Source organism: Bombina bombina, chromosome 1 (genome assembly GCF_027579735.1).
Source record: "Bombina bombina isolate aBomBom1 chromosome 1, aBomBom1.pri, whole genome shotgun sequence".
In the NCBI taxonomy this organism is placed as follows: domain Eukaryota; kingdom Metazoa; phylum Chordata; class Amphibia; order Anura; family Bombinatoridae; genus Bombina; species Bombina bombina.
Genome location: NC_069499.1, coordinates 390,306,143 through 390,330,658, shown reverse-complemented (window position 1 = coordinate 390,330,658; position 24,516 = coordinate 390,306,143). Strand labels below are relative to the sequence as shown.

At 40.0% G+C, this 24,516-nt stretch overlaps 1 protein-coding gene across 4 annotated transcripts in view; it reads right to left on the bottom strand.

The window, feature by feature from the left end:
* The window catches only part of MBD5 (methyl-CpG binding domain protein 5), a 902,668-nt gene that overhangs the window by 782,224 nt on the left and 95,928 nt on the right, over nt 1-24,516 (bottom strand). For 3 of the 4 annotated variants that reach the window (XM_053698283.1, XM_053698282.1, XM_053698284.1), the window contains 2 exons: nt 12,705-12,811; nt 12,223-12,616 (listed from right to left, as the gene is read on the bottom strand). In XM_053698283.1, coding sequence (XP_053554258.1) covers nt 12,223-12,335 — 113 coding nt within the window. In that variant the 5' untranslated portion in view covers nt 12,336-12,616; nt 12,705-12,811. Of the gene's footprint in view, nt 1-12,222; nt 12,617-12,704; nt 12,812-24,516 lie in introns of those variants that run through there. The other variant, XM_053698286.1, reaches the window with a different exon arrangement.

The window sequence follows — 24,516 nt, the reverse complement described above, 5'->3', positions numbered from 1 at the left end:
AATAAATTAATTTCTTTCATATTAGCAAGAGTCCATGAGCTAGTGACGTATGGGATATACATTCCTACCAGGAGGGGCAAAGTTTCCCAAACCTCAAAATACCTATAAATACACCCCTCACCACACCCACAAATCAGTTTAACGAATAGCCAAGAAGTGGGGTGATAAGAAAAAAGTGCGAAATCATAAAAAATAAGGAATTGGAATAATTGTGCTTTATAAAAAAAAATCATAACCACCACAAAAAGGGTGGGCCTCATGGACTCTTGCTAATATGAAAGAAATGAATTTATCAGGTAAGTTCTTACATAAATTATGTTTTCTTTCATGTAATTAGCAAGAGTCCATGAGCTAGTGACGTATGGGATAATGAATACCCAAGATGTGGAACTTCCACGCAAGAGTCACTAGAGAGGGAGGGATAAAAATAAAGACAGCCAATTCCGCTGAAAAAAACATCCACACCCTAAAATAAAGTTTCAATTTTATAATGAAAAAAACTGAAAATATAAGCAGAAGAATCAAACTGAAACAGCTGCCTGAAGTACTTTTCTACCAAAAACTGCTTCAGAAGAAGAAAACACATCAAAATGGTAGAATTTAGTAAAAGTATGCAAAGAAGACCAAGTTGCTGCTTTGCAAATCTGATCAACCGAAGCTTCATTCTAAACGCCCAGGAAGTAGAAACTGACCTAGTAGAATGAGCTGTAATCCTTTGAGGCGGAGTTTTACCCGACTCAACATAAGCATGATGAATCAAAGACTTTAACCAAGATGCCAAAGAAATGGCAGAAGCCTTCTGGCCTTTCCTGGAACCGGAAAAGATAACAAATAGACTAGAAGTCTTTCAGAAATCTTTAGTAGCTTCAACATAATATTTCAAAGCTCTAACTACATCCAAAGAATGCAACAATCTTTCCTTAGAGTTCTTAGGATTAGGACACAATGAAGGAACCACAATTTCTCTACTAATGTTGTTAGAATTCACAACCTTAGGTAAAAATTTAAATGACGTTTGCAAAACCGCCTTATCCTGATGAAAAATCAGAAAAGGAGACTCACAAGAAAGAGCAGATAATTCAGAAACTCTTCTAGCAGAAGAGATGGCCAAAAGAAACAAAACTTTCCAAGAAAGTAATTTAATATCCAGCGAATGCATAGGTTCAAACGGAGGAGCTTGAAGAGCCCCCAGAACCAAATTCAAACTCCAAGGAGGAGAAATTGACTTAATGACAGGTTTTATACGAACCAAAGCTTGTACAAAACAATGAATATCAGGAAGATTAGCAATCTTTCTGTGAAACAGCACAGAAAGAGCAGAAATTTGTCCTTTCAAAGAACTTGCAGACAAACCTTTATCCAGACCATCCTGAAGAAACTGTAAAATTCTAGGAATTCTAAAAGAATGCCAAGAAAAATGATGAGAAGAACACCAAGAAATGTAAGTCTTCCAGACTAGATAATATATCTTCCTAGACACAGATTTACGAGCCAGTAACATAGTATTAATTACGGAGTCAGAGAAACCTCTATGACTGAGAATCAAGCGTTCAATCTCCATACCTTCAAATTTAAGGATTTGAGATCCTGATGGAAAAAAGGACCTTGCGATAGAAGGTCTGGTCTTAACGGAAGAGTCCACGGTTGGCAAGTAGCCATCCGAACAAGATCCGCATACCAAAACCTGTGAGGCCATGCTGGAGCCACCAGCAGAACAAACGAACGCTCCTTTAGAATCTTGGAAATCACTCTTGGAAGAAGAACTAGAGGCGGAAAGATATAGGCAGGATGATACTTCCAAAGAAGTGACAATGCATCCACTGCTTCCGCCTGAGGATCCCTGGATCTGGACAGATACCTGGGAAGTTTCTTGTTTAGATGAGAAGCCATCAGATCTATTTCTGGAAGTCCCCAGATTTGAACAATCTGAAGAAATACCTCTGGGTGAAGAGACCATTCGCCCGGATGTAATGTTTGGCGACTGAGATAATCCGCTTCCCAATGGTCTATACCTGGGATGTGAACCGCAGAAATTAGACAGGAGCTGGATTCCGCCCATACAAGTATTCAAGATACTTCTTTCATAGCCAGAGTCCCTCCTTGATGATTGACATATGCCACGGTTGTGACATTGTCCGTCTGAAAACAAATGAACGACTCTCTCTTTAGAAGAGGCCACGACTGAAGAGCTCTGAAAATCGCACGGAGTTCCAAAATGTTCATTGGTAATCTCGCCTCCTAAGATTCCCAAACCCCCTGCGCTGTCAGAGACCCCCATACAGCTCCCCAACCTGTCAGACTTGCATCTGTTGAGATCACAGTCCAGGTCGTAAGAACAAAAGAAGCCCCCTGAACTAAACGATGGTGGTCTGTCCACCACGTCAGAGAGTGTCGTACATTCGGTTTTAAAGATATTAATTATGATATCTTTGTATAATCCCTGCACCACTGGTTCAGCATACAGAGCTGAAGAGGTTGCATGTGAAAACGAGCAAAGGGGATCGCGTCCGATGCAGCAGTCATAAGACCTAGAATTTCCATGCATAAGGCTACCGAAGGGAATGATTGAGACTGAAGGTTTCGACAAGCTGAAACCAATTTCAGACGTCTCTTGTCCGTCAACGACAGAGTCATGGACACTGAATCTATCTGGAAACCTAAAAAGGTTACCCTTGTCTGAGGAATCAACAAACTCTTTGGTAAATTGATCCTCCAACCATGCTCTTGAAGAAATGATACAAGTCGATTCGTATGAGATTCTGCTAAATGAATTACCCAGATTATTCCATTCCCTGGAAATTACTTCAGAAATAGCATCAGGGACGGGAAAAACCTCCGGAATAACTACAGGAGGTTTGAAAACCGTATTTAAACGTTTCGATTTAGTATCAAGAGGACCAGATTCCTCTAATTCTAATGCAATTAAGACTTCTTTAAGTAAAGAACAAATAAATTCCATTTTAAATAAATATGAAGATTTATCTGTGTCAATCTCTAAAATAGAATCCTCTGAACCAGAAAAATCATCATCAGAAACGGAATCAGAATGATGATGTTCATTTAAAAATTCATCTGGAAAATGAGAAGTTTTAAAAGACCTTTTACGTTTACTGGAAGGAGGAATAACAGACATAGCCTTCCTAATAGATTTAGAAACAAAATCTCTTATGTTAACAGGAACACCCTGAGTATTAGATGTTGATGGAACAGCAACAGGTAATGGAACATTATTAAAAGGAAATATTATCTGCATTACCAAGTTTATCATGACATTCATCACAAACAACAGCCGGAGGGACAGTTACCACAAGTTTACAACAAATACACTTAACTTTGGTAGATCCAGCATCAGGCAGTGATTTTCCAGAAGTAGCTTCTGATTCAGGGTCAATCTGAGACATCTTGCAATATGTAATAGAAAAAACAACATATAAAGCAAAATTGATCAAATTCCTTAAATGACAGTTTCAGGAATGGGAAAAAATGCCAATGAACAAGCTTCTAGCAACCAGAAGCAAATAAACAACGAGACTTAAATAATGTGGAGACAATAATGACGCCCATATTTTTTAGCGCCAAAAAAGACGCCCACATTATTTGGCGCCTAAATGCTCTTGGCGCCAAAAATGACGCCACATCCGGCGACGCCGACATTTTTGGCGCAAAAACGTCAAAAAAATGACGCAACTTCCGGCGACAAGTATGACGCCGGAAATGACAAAGAAAATGTTTGCGCCAAAAAGTCAGCGCCAAGAATGACGCAATAAAATTAAGCATTTTCAGCCCCCGCGAGCCTAACAGCCCACAGGAAAAAAAGTCAAATTTTAAGGTAAGAAAAATTATTATTCATATGCATTATCCCAAATAATGAAACTGACTGTCTGAAAAAAAGAATATCGAACATCCTGAATCAAGGCAAATAAATGTTTAAACACATATATTTAGAACTTTATATAAAAGTGCCCAACCATAGCTTAGAGTGTCACAAAAAATACTGAAACGAGAATCAGTAGAGGTAATGGTATATATAAGAGTATAGCGTCGATCTGAAAAGGGAGGTAAGAGATGAATCTCTACGACCGATAACAGAGAACCTATGAAATAGATCCCGTAGAAGGAGATCATTGAATTCAAATAGGCAATACTCTCTTCACATCCCTCTGACATTCACTGCACACAGAGGAAAACCGGGCTCCAGCCTGCTGTGAAGCGCATATCAACGAAGAATCTAGCACAAACTTACTTTACCACCTCCACGGGAGGCAAAGTTTGTAAAACTGATTTGTGGGTGTGGTGAGGGGTGTATTTATAGGCATTTTGAGGTTTGGGAAACTTTGCCCTTCCTGGTAGGAATGTATATCCCATACGTCACTAGCTCATGGACTCTTGCTAATTACATGAAAGAAATTGTGTTTTTCAGGTTAATATAGATTGAAAGATGAGATGTGCTTAACCACTAGAGGGAGTATGGAGAAATGTATCCTGATCTATATAGAAGGGGTTAATAAAAAGTACAACACCTACACAGGTAGTAGAAACTCTGCCTCTTGTGGCTATATAAAGAGTGGGTTTGAGCATATGTGTATGAAACATGATTAAGGTCAGCTACTGACCGAAACATTGTTTGTTTTCTTATGATGTCTCTGATTAAAAGCTATTGAAATAGCCACAGTTTGGTGCTGCTTTTTACTTTTACAAGGTCTAAGAATATAGCCAGTATGTAAGTATGCTTTTCTAAGATAAGATCCAATCTTCCTATCTAAAGGATCCTTAAAAGAAGTACTATCTTCCATAGGAATAATAGTAGTAGTACGTTTAGACAAAGTAGAAATAGCCCCATCAACCTTAGGGACTTTTTCCCAAAACTCTAAATTAGCCACAGATAAAGGATATAACATTTTAAACCTAGAAGAAGGGTTAAAAGAAGCACCAAGTTTAGACCATACCTTAGTAATCATATGAGAGATAGCATCTGGAATAGAAAAAACTTCAGGAGTAACCTCAGAAGTTTTAATAACAGAATTCAAAAGTTTGCTATTCTTGTTATCAAGAGGACTAGATTCCTCAATACCAAAAGTAAACAATACTTCCTTTAATAAAGAACAAATATATTCAATATTAAAAAGAAAAGTTGATTTATCAATTTCAGACTCTGAAGTAGGATCATCTGAGCCAGAGAAATCCTCATCAGCAGAAGATACTACAGTATGCTGACGATCAATACAGACTTCATCAGATTTATGAGGAGAGACCTTTTACATTTATTTGAAGGCGGAATAGCAGTCATAGCCTTCTCTATGGCTGCAGCAATATAATCTTTGATATTTACAGGAATATCATGAACATTAGACTGTGAAGGTTTAACAATAGATGTATTTGTACTTATAGAAACATTATCAGCATGTAAAAGCTTTTCACAACAAGTGCCACATATTTGAGCTGAAGAAGTAATATCAGCTAATTTACAACATACACACTTAGCTTTGGTAGAATTGTGTTCAAGCAGCTTAGTTCCTACAGTAACATCAGAGGCAGGATCAGTCAGACATCTTGCAAAATATAACAAAAAAGAAAAAACAACATTTAAACAAAATATCCAATTTCCTCAAATAGCAGTTTCAGGAATGGGAAAGAATGCTTATGATAAAAAATGTATACAAAAATAAAATTAAAAGCAAGCAACCTAGCCATCTAAGATCAAATGAGAGCAGAGAGCAAAAAGAGGGAGAGACTTGTATAACAAATTTAAACAAAAGCTAAATGACCTGACTCGCTACATAAAAGGCGTGACTTTGTGCCAAAAAAAACCTCGCAACAAGAAAGTCACTAGAAATGACGTGACTCGCGTCACAGCAGACGCGACTTTGCGCCAAAAATATTTGCGCCAAAAAAGGTAACATTCTATGTCATCGCGAGCCTGAGCCCGCAAAACTTTTGGGAAAAAAAAAAAAAAAACCAGACTTCAAGTTATAATTAACTGGAATCCCAGGTTCCCAGGTAAGTCTAAAAACTCCCATAAATATAATTCCCAAGCTGAAAGTGTTTAGACTGCAAAGAGAAATACATAGACCTGACTCATGGCAAATATATACAATAAACATTTAAAACTTTATAAGATAAAGTGCCAAACATAGCTGAGAGTGTCTTAAAAAATGATAATTACTTACCAGAAGACACCCATCCACATATAGCAGACAGCCAAACCAGTACTGAAACATATCAGCAGAGGTAATGGTAGAGTATAATGTCAATCTGCAAAGGGAGGAAGAGATGAATCTCTGCGACCGATTACAAAGAGCCTTAGAATAGATTTCCCACAGGTGAAAAATTGGCATTGTTGGGCAATACTTCCTTTACATCCCTCAGACAAACACTGTACTTTGAGAGGAACTGGGCTTCAATATGCTTCAATAAGCGCCTATCACAGAAGAAAATCAAGCACAACTTGCTTCACCATCTTCACAAGGAGGCAACGTTTGTAAAACTAAGGTATGAGTGAGGTGGGAGGTGTATTTATAGGCATTTTGAGGTTTGGGAAACTTTGCCCCCTCCTGGTAGGAATGTATATCCCATAAGTCACTAGCTCATGGACTCTTGACAATTACATGAAAGAAATTGGGTTTTGTGTCCCTTTAAAATTGCATGCTCTATCTGAAGAAAAAAATGTGGGTTTCATATCCCTTTAACTACAGCGCTTATCTTCCTGAGGGAAGAAGCTACACTGAGAAGTGGTCATTTTGCAAGAAAGTAATTTGTTTGCTGTTTTTCTTACACATTGTGTTTCCTTTAATTTAACCTATTTGTTTTTACTAAGGTAGCACAGTTTCATATCCCTTTAAGTATTGAAATATTCAATAAAGTTGGTGATACAGCAGGCAAAAGCAGTTATTTTAAGTGACAAAATAAAGTATCTACTAGTAAACAATTTAATACAGTCCAGCAGTTAAATGGATCATTGTGAGCACATTAAAAACAGAATTTATGCTTACCTGATAAATTACTTTCTCCAACGGTGTGTCCGGTCCACGGCGTCATCCTTACTTGTGGGATATCTCTTCCCCAACAGGAAATGGCAAAGAGTCCCAGCAAAGCTGGCCATATAGTCCCTCCTAGGCTCCGCCCACCCAAGTCATTCGACCGACGGACGGGAGGAAATATATAGGAGAAACCATATGATACCGTGGTGACAGTAGTTAGAGAAAATAATTCATCAGACCTGATTAAAAAAACCAGGGCGGGCCGTGGACCGGATACACCGTTGGAGAAAGTAATTTATCAGGTAAGCATAAATTCTGTTTTCTCCAACATTGGTGTGTCCGGTCCACGGCGTCATCCTTACTTGTGGGAACCAATACCAAAGCTTTAGGACACGGATGAAGGGAGGGAGCAAATCAGGTTACCTAAACGGAAGGCACCACGGCTTGCAAAACCTCTCTCCCAAAAATAGCCTCCGAAGAAGCAAAAGTATCAAATTTGTAAAATTTGGCAAAAGTGTGCAGTGAAGACCAAGTCGCTGCCTTACATATCTGGTCAACAGAAGCCTCGTTCTTGAAGGCCCATGTGGAAGCCACAGCCCTAGTGGAGTGAGCTGTGATTCTTTCAGGAGGCTGCCGTCCGGCAGTCTCATAAGCCAATCGGATGATGCTTTTAAGCCAAAAGGAAAGAGAGGTAGAAGTCGCTTTTTGACCTCTCCTTTTACCAGAATAAACAACAAACAAAGAAGATGTTTGTCTGAAATCTTTTGTAGCCTCTAAATAGAATTTTAGAGCACGGACTATGTCCAAATTGTGTAACAAACGTTCCTTCTTTGAAACTGGATTCGGACATAAAGAAGGTACAACTATCTCCTGGTTAATATTTTTGTTAGAAACAACCTTTGGAAGAAAACCAGGCTTAGTACGCAAAACCACCTTATCTGCATGGAACACCAGATAGGGCGGAGAACACTGCAGAGCAGATAACTCTGAAACTCTTCTAGCAGAAGAAATTGCAACCAAAAACAAAACTTTCCAAGATAGTAACTTAATATCTATGGAATGTAAAGGTTCAAACGGAACCCCTTGAAGAACTGAAAGAACTAGATTTAGACTCCAGGGAGGAGTTAAAGGTCTGTAAACAGGCTTGATCCTAACCAGAGCCAGAACAAATGCTTGAACATCTGGCACAGCTGCCAGTCTTTTGTGTAGTAAGACAGATAAAGCAGAGATCTGTCCCTTTAGAGAACTTGCAGATAATCCTTTCTCCAAACCTTCTTGTAGAAAGGAGAGAATCTTAGGATTCTTATCTTATTCCATGGGAATCCTTTGGATTCACACCAACAGATATATCTTTTCCATTTTTTATGGTAAATCTTTCTAGTTACCGGTTTTCTGGCCTGAACCAGAGTATCTATCACAGAATCTGAAAACCCACGCTTTGATAGAATCAAGCGTTCAATCTCCGAGCCGTCAGATGGAGGGATACCAGATTTGGATGTTCGAATGGACCCTGAACAAGAAGGTCCTGTCTCAAAGGTAGCTTCCATGGTGGAACCGATGACATATTCACCAGGTCTGCATACCAAGTCCTGCGTGGCCACGCAGGAGCTATCAAGATCACCGAGGCCCTCTCCTGATTGATCCTGGCTACCAGCCTGGGAATGAGAGGAAACGGTGGAAATACATAAGCTAGGTTGAAGGTCCAAGGTGCTACTAGTGCATCTACTAGAGTCGCCTTGGGATCCCTGGATCTGGACCCGTAGCAAGGAACCTTGAAGTTCTGACGAGACGCCATCAGATCCATGTCTGGAATGCCCCATAATTGAGTTATTTGGGCAAAGATCTCCGGATGGAGTTCCCACTCCCCCGGATGGAATGTCTGACGACTCAGAAAATCCGCCTCCCAGTTTTCCACACCTAGGATGTGGATCGCAGACAGGTGGCAGGAGTGATCCTCCGCCCATTGAATTATTTTGGTCACTTCTTTCATCGCCAGGGAACTCCTTGTTCCCCCCTGATGACTGATATACGCAACGGTCGTCATGTTGTCTGAGTGGAACCTTATGAATCTGGCCTTTGCTGAAGGAATTGTTCAAAAATTACCAAAATTTCACAACAGTGACTTAAAGCATTTAGAGTATTGCACACCAAATTTCAGAGCTTTAACCCTTAAAATAACGGAACCGGAGCCGTTTACAAATTTAACCCCTATACAGTCCCAGCTATAGCCTTTGCTGAGACCCAACCAAGCCCAGAGGGGAATACGATACCAAGTGACGCCTTCTAGAATCTTTTCCAGCAACTTTCAGATCCTCACACATGCATCTGCATGTCCTGCTCTCAAAAAACAACTGCGCAGTAATGGCGCGAAAATGAGGCTCTGCCTACAACTAGGAAGGCCCCCTGACTGGAAAAGGTGTCTAACATAGTGCCTGCCGTTTAAAAAACGTTCCAAGTTTATAAATGTGAAATATCAGCAAAAACATGAATAAAATGCCCAAATAAAGCAATCGATTTAGCCCATAAAAGTGTCTACCAGTTTTATAGCCCATATTAAGCCCTTTATTCTGTTTGTTTGACTAAGAAAATGGCTTACCGGTCCCCATGAGGGGAAAATGACAGCCTTCCAGCATTACATGGTCTTGTTAGAAATATGGCTAGTCATACCTTAAGCAGAAAAGTCTGCTGTTTCCCCCAACTGAAGTTACTTCATCTCAACAGTCCTATTTGGAAACAGCAATCGATTTTAGTTACTGTCTGCTAAAATCATCTTCCTCTCACAAACAGAAATCTTCATCCTTTTCTGTTTCAGAGTAAATAGTACATACCAGCACTATTTTAAAATAACAAACACTTGATAGAAGAATAAAAACTACATTTAAACACCAAAAAACTCTTAACCATCTCCGTGGAGATGTTGCCTGTGCAACGGCAAAGAGAATGACTGGGGTGGGCGGAGCCTAGGAGGGACTATATGGCCAGCTTTGCTGGGACTCTTTGCCATTTCCTGTTGGGGAAGAGATATCCCACAAGGATGACGCCGTGGACCGGACACACCAATGTTGGAGAAAGGGGAGGGGAAAGATGAATGATGTGATCGAGAGGGTTATGATTAGACAGCAACCCTATGACACAGGTTTAAAAAAACAAAACCAGCATATAGGCATGCTCTGAAGAGTAAAGCAGAGGCTGTTTTGGGGGACAAAAATATAGGGAAGCACTACATTTAGAAAGATGAGTTTAACAAAGCTTATTAAATGTGTACATTCTGCACAACACTGTTGTAAAAAATAAATGAATTTTGGATACCAACTATGTCCCTGAAGAGATACAAAGTGTAAATCTGTTTAAATGGACATTAAAGTCAAAACAACAATTTATTTTTAAAATATCAACAATTAACCACCAAATCACAATAATCTACATACTAAATCAATGTTTTATAATATAAGGTTATAACACTATAAAATATAACACTGCCTCCCACCCAGCTATTTTCAGAATGCCATCCGGCTGGCAACATGCTCTGTGGAGAAAACAAATGTTTTAAATTCATCTGCTTATTATTCTCAGGCTAATCTTTGCATTGAACACATCATAGGTAAGATTCTATTATTTCTATACTGTTTAATGTCCCTTTGTTGACCACTCTTATAGAAAATTAAGACTTTGTGTTACAATGAAGTCTAGTGACATTTTGTAACCTATAATACAAGTACCCACTACTACTTTATTGTAGTAAAAGATATGCAGGCACCAATGGTAGGTAAGTACCAAAGCTTAAAGTGAAAGACAATCCTAGCATTTTTGAAACACTAGAATTGACTATAGAAACATATAAAGGGGACTTTTATTCATGAAATATAACATACTTCATGCAGAAAGCTCCTTTATTTGTTTCAAGCGATCACAGCTCTGAGTTGCTAAGGCAGCCCACAGCAGATTGCTGCTTTGCTAAGAGGTGACGCTTTCATGCATGATATCAGTCTCCCAAAAGTGCCAAGCGGGATTTACTGCACGGCTAATGGCAAAGAGGTGAAAACGTCAACTCTCTAGCAAAACAGCGATCTGCTACCTTTGTCGCCCAGAGCAGCGTTCGCTTGAAACAAATAAAGGCGCTTTCGGCATGATGTTATACTTCATGAATGAAAGTCCCCTTTATTTGTTTTAATAGTCAATCCTAGCATTTCAGGAACACTAGGGTTGACTTTCACTTTAATTAAAGCAATAAGAAAGAAAAATGTATGTTTACCTGATAAATTCATTTCTTTCATGGTGGTGAAAGTCAACGAGCCATCACATATGTGAGATTAAACTGCAGTCCACTAGGAGGAGACAAAAAATACCCAACATACTAAGAGCTTTTAATCCCTCCCATTTTCCTGTACACCTCAGTCAAGCATATGGCCAAGAAAGGAGAACATTAAAGGGACAGTCAAGTCCAAAAAAACGTTCATGATTTAAATAGGGCATGTAATTTTAACAACATTCCAATTAACGTTCATCACCAATTTTGCTTTCTCCTCTTGGAATTCTTAACTAAAAGCTAAACCTAGGAGGTTCATATGCCAATTTCTTAGACCTTGAAAACTGCCTCTAATTTGAATGCATTTTTACAACTAGAAGGCATTAGTTCATGTGTTTCAAATAGATAAGTTTATGAGGCATCAGCTTCTATTGAGCATGTACAAGAGTTCACAGTGTATACATAGAAAAGAGACTGTAAAAGGCTGATAGCTGTCACATGATATAGTGGGCAGCCAAATGTAAGCAATATTATATAATATAATTATTATTATATCTCATTTGAAGTTTAATATACTTTAAACATAGCCTGGGAAGCTCTAGAGCTTTTTGCAAAATTACTTAGGTATTCCAATATGAATCCTTCTTTTGGTAATAAATGGGCAGGCCAATTGCACATATCTAAGCTATAAGGAGATTATATATACCAATACTGGAGGAGTAAAAAAAAATGCCTTTACAAACACACTTGTTAGATGTATTTAACAGCAAAAGGCTGCAAAATAATGAATATTTTACTTGCAAAAATGAAACATTTTATACATTGTTGAAATATCAAGTTGAATGGTCCTTTAATACTCTGCAGTAAGTATAACAAGTCACTTGGAACACATTAAGGGGAAACAAATAATATAGTTTTATGTCCCTTTAACTCCAGAACGCATTGTTTTAAAAATATAAAATCCCTCATTAATAATTTCAAATTAGTGAAAACACTTACCTAATGTAAAGGACACCATTCTGATCAACTTGCCGATGCCAACCAATTGGAACTTGTACTGCTGGTAGAATCCCATCGATATCGCCTCCATCACACACATTCCCACCATTCATTTTTTATTGTAATTCTTCCAAGTTATCAAAAGGAAGTAGATAGTTGCATGCCATATGTAATCATGATGACGAAAGGACCAATTCTGTACAGTTCTGAAAACTGTACAAATTGCATTTGGTGAATACTGTTCAGTTCACGGCCAAATCAAAATCTTCCTGTATGCCATGATTCCCCACATTAAACATAAAGGACAAAGCCATTAGGTAACCAAAGAAAATTAACTAATAAATGTAAGAAGTTCTTCAAATTGTGGAGTAGTTCCATCCATCACCAGAGTTACCTACAAGAAAGGATATATAGGTATTCCACACACAGGCTATTGTTTTGTAAGTTTTCAAAAAAAATATTTATAAACACACGTCAATTACCCAGTTACAAGCAACATTATGTCTCTTTTTGCTTCCAATCCATATCCAAAACCCCAAATTTCTTTTGTGGATATTTCCACATGTTGTCACAAACTGAGAAAAGCTTCCTAAAAAAAAACAAAAAAAAACAAAACCACATAATTATCATTATCTGTCTTACATTCTTAACATTTTAATCTCATTAAAGGGACAGTCAAGTATAAATTAAACTTTCATTATTCAGATAGGACTTTTAATTTTAATTGACTTTCCAATTTACTTTTATCATCAAATTTGCTTTTTTCTCTTGGTATTCTTAGTTTAAACTAAATATAGGTAGGCTCATATGCTAATTTCTAAGCCTTTGAGGGCTGCCTCTTATCACATGCTTTTTAAATCTCTTTTCAACACAAAGAGACAGAAAGTACACGTGGGCTATATAGATAACACTGTGTTCAGGCACAGAAAGTTATTTAAGATCTAGCACAATACAATGCTAAATTTAAGACAATAGATAGTAAACAGTCACAGTCATGTGATCAGGGGGCTGGAAGAAGGTTCCTAGATATAAGGTAATCTCAAAGGTAAAAAGTACATTAATATAACTGTGTTGGTTATGCAAAACTGGGGAATGAGTAATAAAGGGATTATCTATCTTTTAAAACAATAACAATTCTATGATTGACTGTCAATTTAATTAAGCAACATGTTTATCATAGTATTTCTTTAAGAGCATTATATATCTATCTAATCTATCTGTCTATCTATTCAATCTATCTATCCATATATATATATATATATATACATATGCCCTCTATTTCCACTCCAGTTCAGACAGAGCATGGAATTCAAGAGAAGTTTCAATTTATTACTATTAAAAAATTGACTTCTCTTGTTATACCTTGTTGAAAAGCATAGGGGAGCTGGCTGGTGATTGGTGGCTACACACATGCTTCTCGTCATTTGCACACCTGCTGGGTGCAGCTAGCTCCCAGTAGGGCATTGCTGGAGCTGACTTTAACTAGGTGTTGAACCACTAAGTGCTGAACACAGTTATATTCAAGCAATAGTGCAATAATAAAATACTGTAACACATTAGGGCCTTTTCTTTTTGGAGTTGTGTCTCTGTTTTATAGCACGTAAACATTCTTGATTCCGCAACATGAAACATAACATTTTTCTTTCATTATTTAGATAGAACATACATTTTTAAACAACTCTCCAGTTTATTTATATTATCGGATTTGCTTCATTCTCTTGGTATCCTTTACTGAAGGAGTAGCAATGCACTATTGGGAGCTAGCTAAACTAGAAAGCAGATAATGAGACAAACGTGTGCAGGCACTGAAGTACAGGGTTAACCAACCCTGCAAGTCAACAGTTTGCCAAAAAAGGTTAATCAACACTTTACACCTTAACCCCTTCATGACTGACGTTCTTATTTCTTATATTATACCCACCCTTCTCCCTACTAGTTAACGGAAATAGCATTGTCCCCAGAGAAAGACAGGGTACGTTGCTGGTCCTTAAGGGGTTAACCAGTTTGTCACAGTCCAGTCACTCTAGGCAAGCCTTTGGCATAGTACAGTAAGTGCAAGGGTTAAGAAAAACACTCTTGTCTGTACTAGTCCTAGAAAAATGCTTAAAGGGACATTAAACACTAAATACATGCTAGATAGAATGATACATTCAAAGAAAAGATTAGTCCATGAGTAACATGTAGATGTATTTTTTAAAGTTTCATTAGTTGTTTAAAAAGTGACAAAATAAGTGTAAAATTTTAGTGTCTATAAAACACTGGGAGCTGCCATGTTGTAACCTGTGTTACCTTCTCTGTTGTGGCCAATTAGAGACAGTTATAAATAGGTCACTAGAGTGAGCAGCCAATGGTTGTGCTGGATTTAACAGTGTTCTGCACTTCCATTTCTAACAGGAACTGAAAAGCTCACAATTTCAGAATGGAATTACAGGCAAAGAGGACAAAATAAATAATGATAGTATATTGCAGAGCTGTTTTATATATACAATTTATCATTTTATATTACCATCTCAAAGTGTTTAATGTCCCTTTAAAATCCCCTTTGATGTCACCCACAGTAAGATCTCTCTTATGACACTACTTTAAGATTATTATATAGGAAACCCAGACTAAAGATTAAAAATTTTAAAAAACAATTTGGCAAAAATCAATCTAAAAGATATAATACTGTTATTACTAGTATATTTAGTAACATGGTTTAAATATTAGACAAAGGCAAAAACTTAAGAACATTTATTATGAATAAAAATAAGTCATAGTACATTCATATTTAAAAAAGGAGTTAAACCTAATTACACAAAAAAGCAAAAGTTTTTAAAACAAAAAGGAGAAAATATAACCAAACCCAATACTGTACTAGCTTAGATATTTGTCCTAAGGGGGCTTGTCAAGGAAAATATGGTCACTTACGCTGTTTTATGCAGTCTCCCATATAGAATGACAAAGTTCTTCATTCTAAAAAAATATTTTATCAGCAATATCAGGAAAGTTAGGTTGCTATCTCTGCCCCTTCAGGGAAGGTAAACAGAGGAGTCTAGGAGGGGCTTTCACAAGGACCATAAACTTATGCCAGAACTAGCTAGAAAACGAAATTTATGCTTAACTGATAAATTACTTTCTTTTACGATATGACGAGTCCACGGATTTCATCCTTACTTGTGGGATATTAACCTCCTGCTAACAGGAAGTGGCAAAGAGCACCACAGCAGAGCTGTATATATAGCCCCTCCCTTCCCCTCCACCTCCAGTCATTCGGCCGAAGGTTATAGGAAGAGAAAAGGAAAGGCTAAAAAGGTGCAGAGGTGACTGAAGTTTTCAAAAAATAAAATAAACCTGTCTTAAAATAACAGGGTGGGCCGTGGACTCGTCATATCGTAAAAGAAAGTCATTTATCAGGTAAGCATAAATTTACTTTTCTTTTACAAAGATATGACGAGTCCACGGATTTCATCCTTACTTGTGGGAAACCAATACCAAAGCAATAGGACACGGATGAAAGGGAGGGACAAGTCAGGAACCTAAACGGAAGGCACCACTGCTTGAAGAACCTTTCTCCCAAAGATGGCCTCAGAAGAAGCAAAAGTATCAAATTTGTAAAATTTCGAAAAAGTGTGATTGGACGACCAAGTCGCAGCCTTACAAATCTGTTCCACAGATGCATCATTTTTAAAAGCCCATGTGGAAGCCACAGCCCTAGTAGAATGAGCCGTAATTCTTACAGGAGGCTGCTGTCCAGCAGTCTCATATGCCAGGCGGATGATACTTCTCAGCCAAAAAGAAAGAGAGGTAGCCGTAGCTTTCTGACCCCTACGCTTTCCAGAATAAACAATGAATAAAGAAGATGATTGACGGAAATCCTAAGTTGCCTGTAAGTAAAACTTTAAGGCAGGGACCACGTCCAAATTATGCAACATATGCTCCTTCTTAGAAGAAGGGTTAGGGCACAAGGAAGGAACAGCAATTTCCTGATTAATATTCTTATTTGAAACAACCTTAGGAAGAAATCCAGGTTTGGTACGTAAAACCACCTTATCAGAATGAAAAATGAGATTAGGCGAATCACACAGTAACGCTGAAAGTTCAGAAACTCTTCGACCAGAAGAAATAGCAACCAAACACAGAACTTTCCAAGATAACAGTTTAATATCTATGGAATGCATGGGTTCAAACGGAACCCCTTGCAGAACTCTAAGAACTAAATTCAAACTTCAGGTAGGAGTAATTGGTCTAAATACAGCCTTAATTCTAGATAGAGCCTGACAAAAAGACTGAACATCTGGTATATTTGCCAAACGTTTGTGAAACAGAATCGACAAAGCTGAAATTTGTCCCTTTAAGGAACTCGCAGATAACCCTTTCTCCAATCCCTCTTGGAGAAAATACAGAATCCTAGGAATTCTAACCTTACTCCATGAGTAACCCTTGGATTCACACCAATAAAGATATTTACGCCATATCTTATGATAAATCTTTCTAGTGACAGGCTTTCTAGCCTGTATCAAAGTATTAATAACTGAATCAGAGAATCCTCGCTTCGATAAAATCAAGTGTTCAATCTCCAAGCAATCAGCTGCAGAGAAATTAGATTTGGATGTTGAAAAGGATCTTGAATGAGAAGGTCCTGTCTCAATGGAAGTTTCTACGGTGGCAGAGAGGACATGTCCCCTAGATCCGCATACCAAGTCCTGCGTGGCCACGCAGGCGCCATCAGGATCACTGACGCCCTCTCCTGTTTGATTCGAGCAAGGAGAGGAAACGGCGGAAACCCATAAGCTAGGCTGAACGACCAAGGTACTGCCAAGGCATCTATCAGTTCGGCCTGAGGATCCCTTGACCGGAATCCGTATCTTGGAAGTTTGGCATTCTGTCGGGATGCCATCAAATCCAATTCCGGTCTACCCCATGTGAGAATCAATGATGCAAATACCTCCAGGTGAAGTTCCCACTCCCCCGGATGAAAAGTCTGTCGACTTAGAAAATCTGCCTCCTAGTTCTCTACTCCTGGGATGTAGATCGCTGACAGATGACAAGAGTGGGCCTCCGCCCAACTGATTATCTTGGATACCTCTATCATCGCTAAGGAACTCCTTGTTCCCCCCTGATGATTGACATATGCCACAGTCGTTATGTTGTCCGAATGGAATCTGATGAATTTGGCCGAAGCCAACTGAGGCTATGCCTGAAGCGCATTGAATATTGCTCTGTTCCAGGATATTGATTGGACGTAGAGACTCCAGTTGAGTCCAAACACCCTGAGCCTTCAGGGAGTTACAGACTACACCCCAGCCCAGAAGGCTGGCATCTGTTGTCACTATCACCCACGAGGGTCTGCGGAAACAAGTCCCTTGGGACAGATGATCCGGCGAAAACCACCAAAGAAGAGAGTTTCTGGTCTCTTGATCCAGATTCATCTAAGGAGATAAATCCGCATAATCTCCACTCCACTGTCCGAGCATGCACAGTTGCAGTGGTCTAAGATGAAAGCGAGCAAACGGAACAATGTCCATTGCCGCTACCATTAATCCAATTACTTCCATACACTGAGCCACTAATGGCAGAGGAATGGACTGAAATGATCGGCAAGTATTTAGAATCTTTGTTTTTCTGACCTCCGTCAGAAATATTTTCATGGTTACCGAGTCTATCAGAGTTCCCAAGAAAGGAACCCTTGTCTGTGGGACAAGTGAACTCTTCTCTATGTTCACCTTCCAACCGTGAGTTCTCAGAAAAGACAACAATGTGTCCGTGTGAGACTTTGTCAGATGATATGTTGACGCCTAAATCAGAATATCGTCCAGATAAGGCGCCACCGCTATTCCTCGCAGTCTGAGAACCGCTAAAAGAGACCCTAGAACCTTTGTGAAGATTCTGGGTGCCGTGGCCAACCCGAAAGGAAGAGCCACAAACTGATAATGTTTGTCCAAGAAGGCAAACCTTAGAAACCGATGATGATCCTTGTGGATTGGAATATGAAGGTAAGCATCCTACAAAACATAATTTATGCTTACCTGATAAATTCCTTTCTCCTGTAGTGTAGTCAGTCCACGGGTCATCATTACTTATGGGATATTAACTCCTCCCCAACAGGAAGTGCAAGAGGATCACCCAAGCAGAGCTGCTATATAGCTCCTCCCCTCTACGTCACACCCAGTCATTCGACCAAGAACCAAACGAGAAAGGAGAAACTATAGGGTGCAGTGGTGACTGGAGTATAATTAAAAAATTTAGACCTGCCTTAAAAAACAGGGCGGGCCGTGGACTGACTACACTACAGGAGAAAGGAATTTATCAGGTAAGCATAAATTATGTTTTCTCCTGTTAAGTGTAGTCAGTCCACGGGTCATCATTACTTATGGGATACCAATACCAAAGCTAAGTACACGGATGACGGGAGGGACAGGCAGGATCTCTATACGGAAGGAACCACTGCCTGAAGAACCTTTCTCCCAAAAACAGCCTCCGAAGAAGCAAAAGTGTCAAATTTGTAAAATTTGGAAAAAGTATGAAGAGAAGACCAAGTTGCAGCCTTGCAAATCTGTTCAACAGAGGCCTCGTTCTTAAGGCCCAAGTGGAAGCCACAGCTCTAGTAGAATGAGCTGTAATCCTTTCAGGAGGTTGCTGTCCAGCAGTCTCATAGGCTAAGCGTATTATGCTACGAAGCCAAAAGGATAGAGAGGTAGCAGATGCTTTTTGACCTCTCCTCTGTCCAGAATAAACGACAAACAGGGAAGAAGTTTGTCGAAAATCTTTAGTTGCCTGTAAATAAAATTTCAGGGCACGGACTACATCTCGATTGTGCAGAAGTCGTTCCTTCTTTGAAGAAGGGTTAGGACACAATGATGGAACAACAATCTCTTGATTGATATTCTTGTTAGTGACTACCTTAGGTAAGAACCCAGGTTTAGTACGCAGAACTACCTTATCTGAATGAAAAATCAGATACGGAGAATCACAATGTAAGGCTGATAATTCAGAGACTCTACGAGCCGAGGAAATAGCCATTAAAATCAGAACTTTCCAAGATAACAGCTTGATATCAATGGAGTGAAGGGGTTCAAACGGAACACCCTGTAAAACGTTAAGAACTAAGTTTAAGCTCCACGGCGGAGCAACAGATTTAAACACAGGCTTAATCCTGGCCAAAGCCTGACAAAAAGCCTGAACGTCTGGAACTTCTGACAGACGCTTGTGTAAAAGGATGGACAGAGCTGAGATCTGTCCCTTTAACGAACTAGCAGATAAACCCTTTTCTAAACCTTCTTGTAGAAAAGACAATATCCTAGGAATCCTAACCTTACTCCATGAGTAACCCTTGGATTCGCACCAGTGTAAGTATTTACGCCATATTTTATGGTAAATTTTCCTGGTAACAGGTTTCCTAGCCTGTATTAAGGTATCAATTACTGGCTCCGAAAATCCACGCTTTGATAAAATTAAGCGTTCAATTTCCATGCAGTCAGCTTCAGAGAAATTAGATTTTGATGTTTAAAAGGACCCTGAATTAGAAGGTCCTGTCTCAGAGGCAGAGACCAAGGTGGACAGGATGACATGTCCACTAGATCTGCATACCAGGTCCTGCGTGGCCACGCAGGCGCTATTAGAATCACTGATGCTTTCTCCTGTTTGATCCTGGCAATCAAACGAGGAAGCATCGGGAAGGGTGGAAACACATAAGCCATCCTGAAGGTCCAAGGTGCTGTCAAGGCATCTATCAGGACCGCTCCCGGGTCCCTGGACCTGGACCCGTAACGAGGAAGCTTGGCGTTCCGGCGAGACGCCATGAGATCCATATCTGGTTTGCCCCAACGACGAAGTATTTGGGCAAAGACCTCCGGATGAAGTTCCCACTCCCCCGGATGAAAAGTCTGGCGACTTAGGAAATCCGCCTCCCAGTTGTCCACTCCTGGGATGTGGATCGCTGACAGGTGGCAAGAGTGAGACTCTGCCCAGCGAATTATCTTTGATACTTCCATCATCGCTAAGGAACTTCTTGTCCCTCCCTGATGGTTGATGTAAGCCACAGTCGTGATGTTGTCCGACTGAAACCTGATAAACCTCAGAGTTGCTAACTGAGGCCAAGCCAGAAGGGCATTGAGAACTGCTCTCAATTCCAGAATGTTTATTGGAAGGAGACTCTCCTCTTGAGTCCATGATCCCTGAGCCTTCAGGGAATTCCAGACAGCGCCCCAACCTAGAAGGCTGGCGTCTGTAGTTACAATTGTCCAGTCTGGCCTTCTGAAGGGCATCCCCCTGGACAGATGTGGCCGAGAAAGCCACCATAGAAGAGAATCACTGGTCTCCTGATCCAGATTCAGCGTAGGGGACAAATCTGAGTAATCCCCATTCCACTGACTTAGCATGCACAATTGCAGCGGTCTGAGGTGCAGGCGTGCAAAAGGAACTATGTCCATTGCCGCTACCATTAAGCCGATTACCTCCATGCATTGAGCCACTGACGGGTGTTGAATGGAATGAAGGACACGGCAAGCATTTAGAAGCTTTGTTAACCTGTCCTCTGTCAGGTAAATTTTAATTTCTACAGAATCTGTAAGAGTCCCCAAGAAGGGAACTCTTGTGAGTGGTAAGAGAGAACTCTTCTCCTCGTTTACTTTCCACCCATGTGATCTTAGAAATGCCAGTACTAACTCTGTATGAGACTTGGCAGTTTGAAAGCTTGACGCTTGTATCAGAATGTCGTCTAGGTACGGAGCTACCAAAATTCCTTGCGGTCTTAGTACCGCCAGAAGAGAGCCCAGAACCTTTGTAAAGATTCTTGGAGCCGTAGCCAACCCGAAAGGAAGAGCTACAAACTGGTAATGCTCGTCTAGGAAGGCAAACCTTAGATACCGGTAATGTTCTCTGTGAATCGGTATGTGAAGGTAAGCATCCTTTAAATCCACTGTGGTCATGTACTCACCTCTTTGGATCATGGGTAAGATTGTCCGAATAGTTTCCATCTTGAATGATGGAACTCTTAGGAATTTGTTTAGGATCTTTAAATCCAATATTGGTCTGAAGGTTCCCTCTTTTTTGGGAACCACAAACAGATTTGAGTAAAACCCTTGTCCGTGTTCCGACCGCGGAACTGGATGGATCACTCCCATTAGTAAAAGGTCTTGTACACAGCGTAGAAACGCCTCTTTCTTTATCTGGTTTGTTGACAACCTTGAAAGGTGAAATCTCCCTTGTGGAGGAGAAGCTTTGAAGTCCAGAAGATATCCCTGAGATATGATCTCCAACGCCCAGGGATCCTGGACATCTCTTGCCCAAGCCTGGGCGAAGAGAGAGTCTGCCCCCCACTAGATCCGTTACCGGATCGGGGGCCCTCGCTTCATGCTGTCTTAGGGGCAGCAGCAGGCTTTCTGGCCTGCTTGCCCTTGTTCCAGGCCTGGTTAGGTTTCCAGCCTTGTCTGTAGCGAGCAACAGCTCCTTCCTGTTTTGGAGCAGAGGAAGTTGAAGCTGCTCCTGCCTTGAAATTACGAAAGGCACGAAAATTAGACTGTCTAGCCCTAGGTTTGGCTCTGTCTTGAGGCAGGGCATGGCCTTTACCTCCCGTAATATCAGCGATAATTTCTTTCAAACCGGGCCCGAATAAAGTCTGCCCCTTGAAAGGTATATTAAGTAGTTTCGATTTAGAAGTTACATCAGCTGACCAGGATTTTAGCCACAGCGCTCTGCGTGCCTGAATGGCGAATCCGGAATTCTTAGCCGTAAGTTTAGTTAAATGTACTACGGCATCAGAAATAAATGAATTAGCTAGCTTAAGGGTTTTAAGCTTAAGTGAAATTTCATCTAATGTCGCTGAGTCAAGGGTCTCTTCCAGAGACTCAAACCAAAATGCTGCCGCAGCCGTGACAGGCGCAATGCATGCAAGGGGTTGTAATATAAAACCTTGTTGAACAAACATTTTCTTAAGGTAACCCTCTAACTTTTTATCCATTGGATCTGAAAAGGCACAGCTATCCTCCACCGGGATAGTGGTACGCTTAGCTAAAGTAGAAACTACTCCCTCCACCTTAGGGACTGTTTGCCATAAGTCCCGTGTGGTGGCGTCTATTGGAAACATTTTTCTGAATATAGGAGGGGGTGAGAACGGCACACCGGGTCTGTCCCACTCCTTAGTAATAATTTCAGTAAGTCTCTTAGGTATAGGAAAAACGTCAGTACTCGTCGGTTACCAGCAAAATATTTATCCAACCTACACATTTTCTCTGGGATTGCAACTGTGTTACAATCATTCAGAGCCGCTAACACCTCCCCTAGCAATACACGGAGGTTTTCCAGCTTAAACTTAAAATTTGAAATGTCTGAATCCAATTTATTTGGATCAGATCCGTCACCCGCAGAATGAAGCTCTCCGTCCTCATGCTCTGCATATTGTGACGCAGTATCAGACATGGCCCTAGCATTATCAGTATACTCTGTTCTCATCCCAGAGTGATCTCGTTTACCTCTAAGTTCTGGCAATTTAGACAAAACTTCAGTCATAACATTAGCCATGTCTTGTAAAGTGATTTGTAATGGCCGCCCTGATGTACTTGGCGTTACAATATCACGCACCTCCTGAGCGGGAGATGCAGGTACTGACACGTGAGGCAAGTTAGTCGGCATAACTTCCCCCTCGTTGTCTGGTGAATGTTGCTTAACATGTACAGATTGACTTTTATTTAAAGTAGCATCAATGCAATTAGTACATAAATTTCTATTGGGCTCCACCTTGGCTTTTGAACATATTGCACAAAGAGTTTCCTCTGTGTCAGACATGTTTAAACAAACTAGCAATTAGACTAGCAAGCTTGGAAATATTTTTCAACTAAATTTACAAGCAATATGAAAAATCGTTACTGTGCCTTTAAGAAGCACACAAAAAACTGACACAGTTCAATAAAAATGAACCGGATTAGTTATATAAACCAAATTTAGCAAAGGATTGCACACATTAGCAATGGATGATTAACCCTTAATATCAGAAAAAAAAAGTATAACAATTGACAATATAAGCGTTTTTATCACAGTCAAGCACAGTCTCACAGGTCTGCTGTGAGTGATTACCTCCCTCAAAACTAGTTTTGAAGACCCCCGAGCTCAGTGGAGACGTCCTGGATCATGCAGGGAGAAAAAGACAGACTGTGACTGAATTTCTGATGCGTAGTAAAAGCGCCAAAATAGGCCCCTCCCACTCACACTACAACAGTGAGGGAAGCTCAGTAAACTGTTTTAATTTAAAACAACGACAGCCATGTGGAAAATAAAGCCCAAAACAATTTTCACCAAGTACCTCAGATAATTAAACGATTTAACATGCCAGTAAACGTTTAAAATCTAATATATGAAATGTCATTAAAAAGCCTGCTGCTAGTCGCTCACACTGCAAGTTAGGCTAAAAGTTATACGCATACAGTATTTTCCCAGTGAAGTGCCATTCCCCAGAAATACTTAAGTGAAAACATATATACATGTCAGCCTGATACCAGTTGCTACTACTGCATTTAAGGCTGTACTTACATTATATCGGTATTAGCAGTATTTTCAAAGTCAATTCCATTCCTTAGAAAATAATATACTGCAACATACCTCTTTGCAGGTGAACCTGCCCGCTGTCCCCTGATCTGAAGTTACCTTACTCCTCAGAATGGCCGAGAACAGCAAACGGATCGTAGTTACGTCCGCTAAGATCATATACAAAAACTCAGGTAGATTCTTCTTCAAATTCTGCCTGAGAAGGAAACAACACACTCCGGTGTCGTTTAAAATAACAAACTTTTGATTGAAGATATAAAAAACTAAGTTTAATCACCACAGTCCTCTCACACATCCTATCTATTAGTTGGGTGCAAGAGAATGACTGGGTGTGACGTAGAGGGGAGGAGCTATATAGCAGCTCTGCTTGGGTGATCCTCTTGCACTTCCTGTTGGGGAGGAGTTAATATCCCATAAGTAATGATGACCCGTGGACTGACTACACTTAACAGGAGAAATCCACAGTAGTCATATATTGACCCACCTGGATCATTGGTAAAATTGTTCGCAGAGTCTCCATCTTGAATGATGGAACTCTTAGAAATTTGTTTAGACACTTTAGATCTAAAATGGGTCTGAACGTTCCCTCTTTTTTGGGAACCACAAATAGGTTTGAGTAGAACTTACCCCCATAGTAGAAAGGTCTTTTACCCAGCGTAAGAACGCCTCTCTTTTTATCTGGTTTGCAGATAATCTTGAAAGATTAAATCTCCCTCTTGGAAGAAAATCCTTGAATTCCAAATGATAACCGTGGATCACTATTTCTAGTGCTCA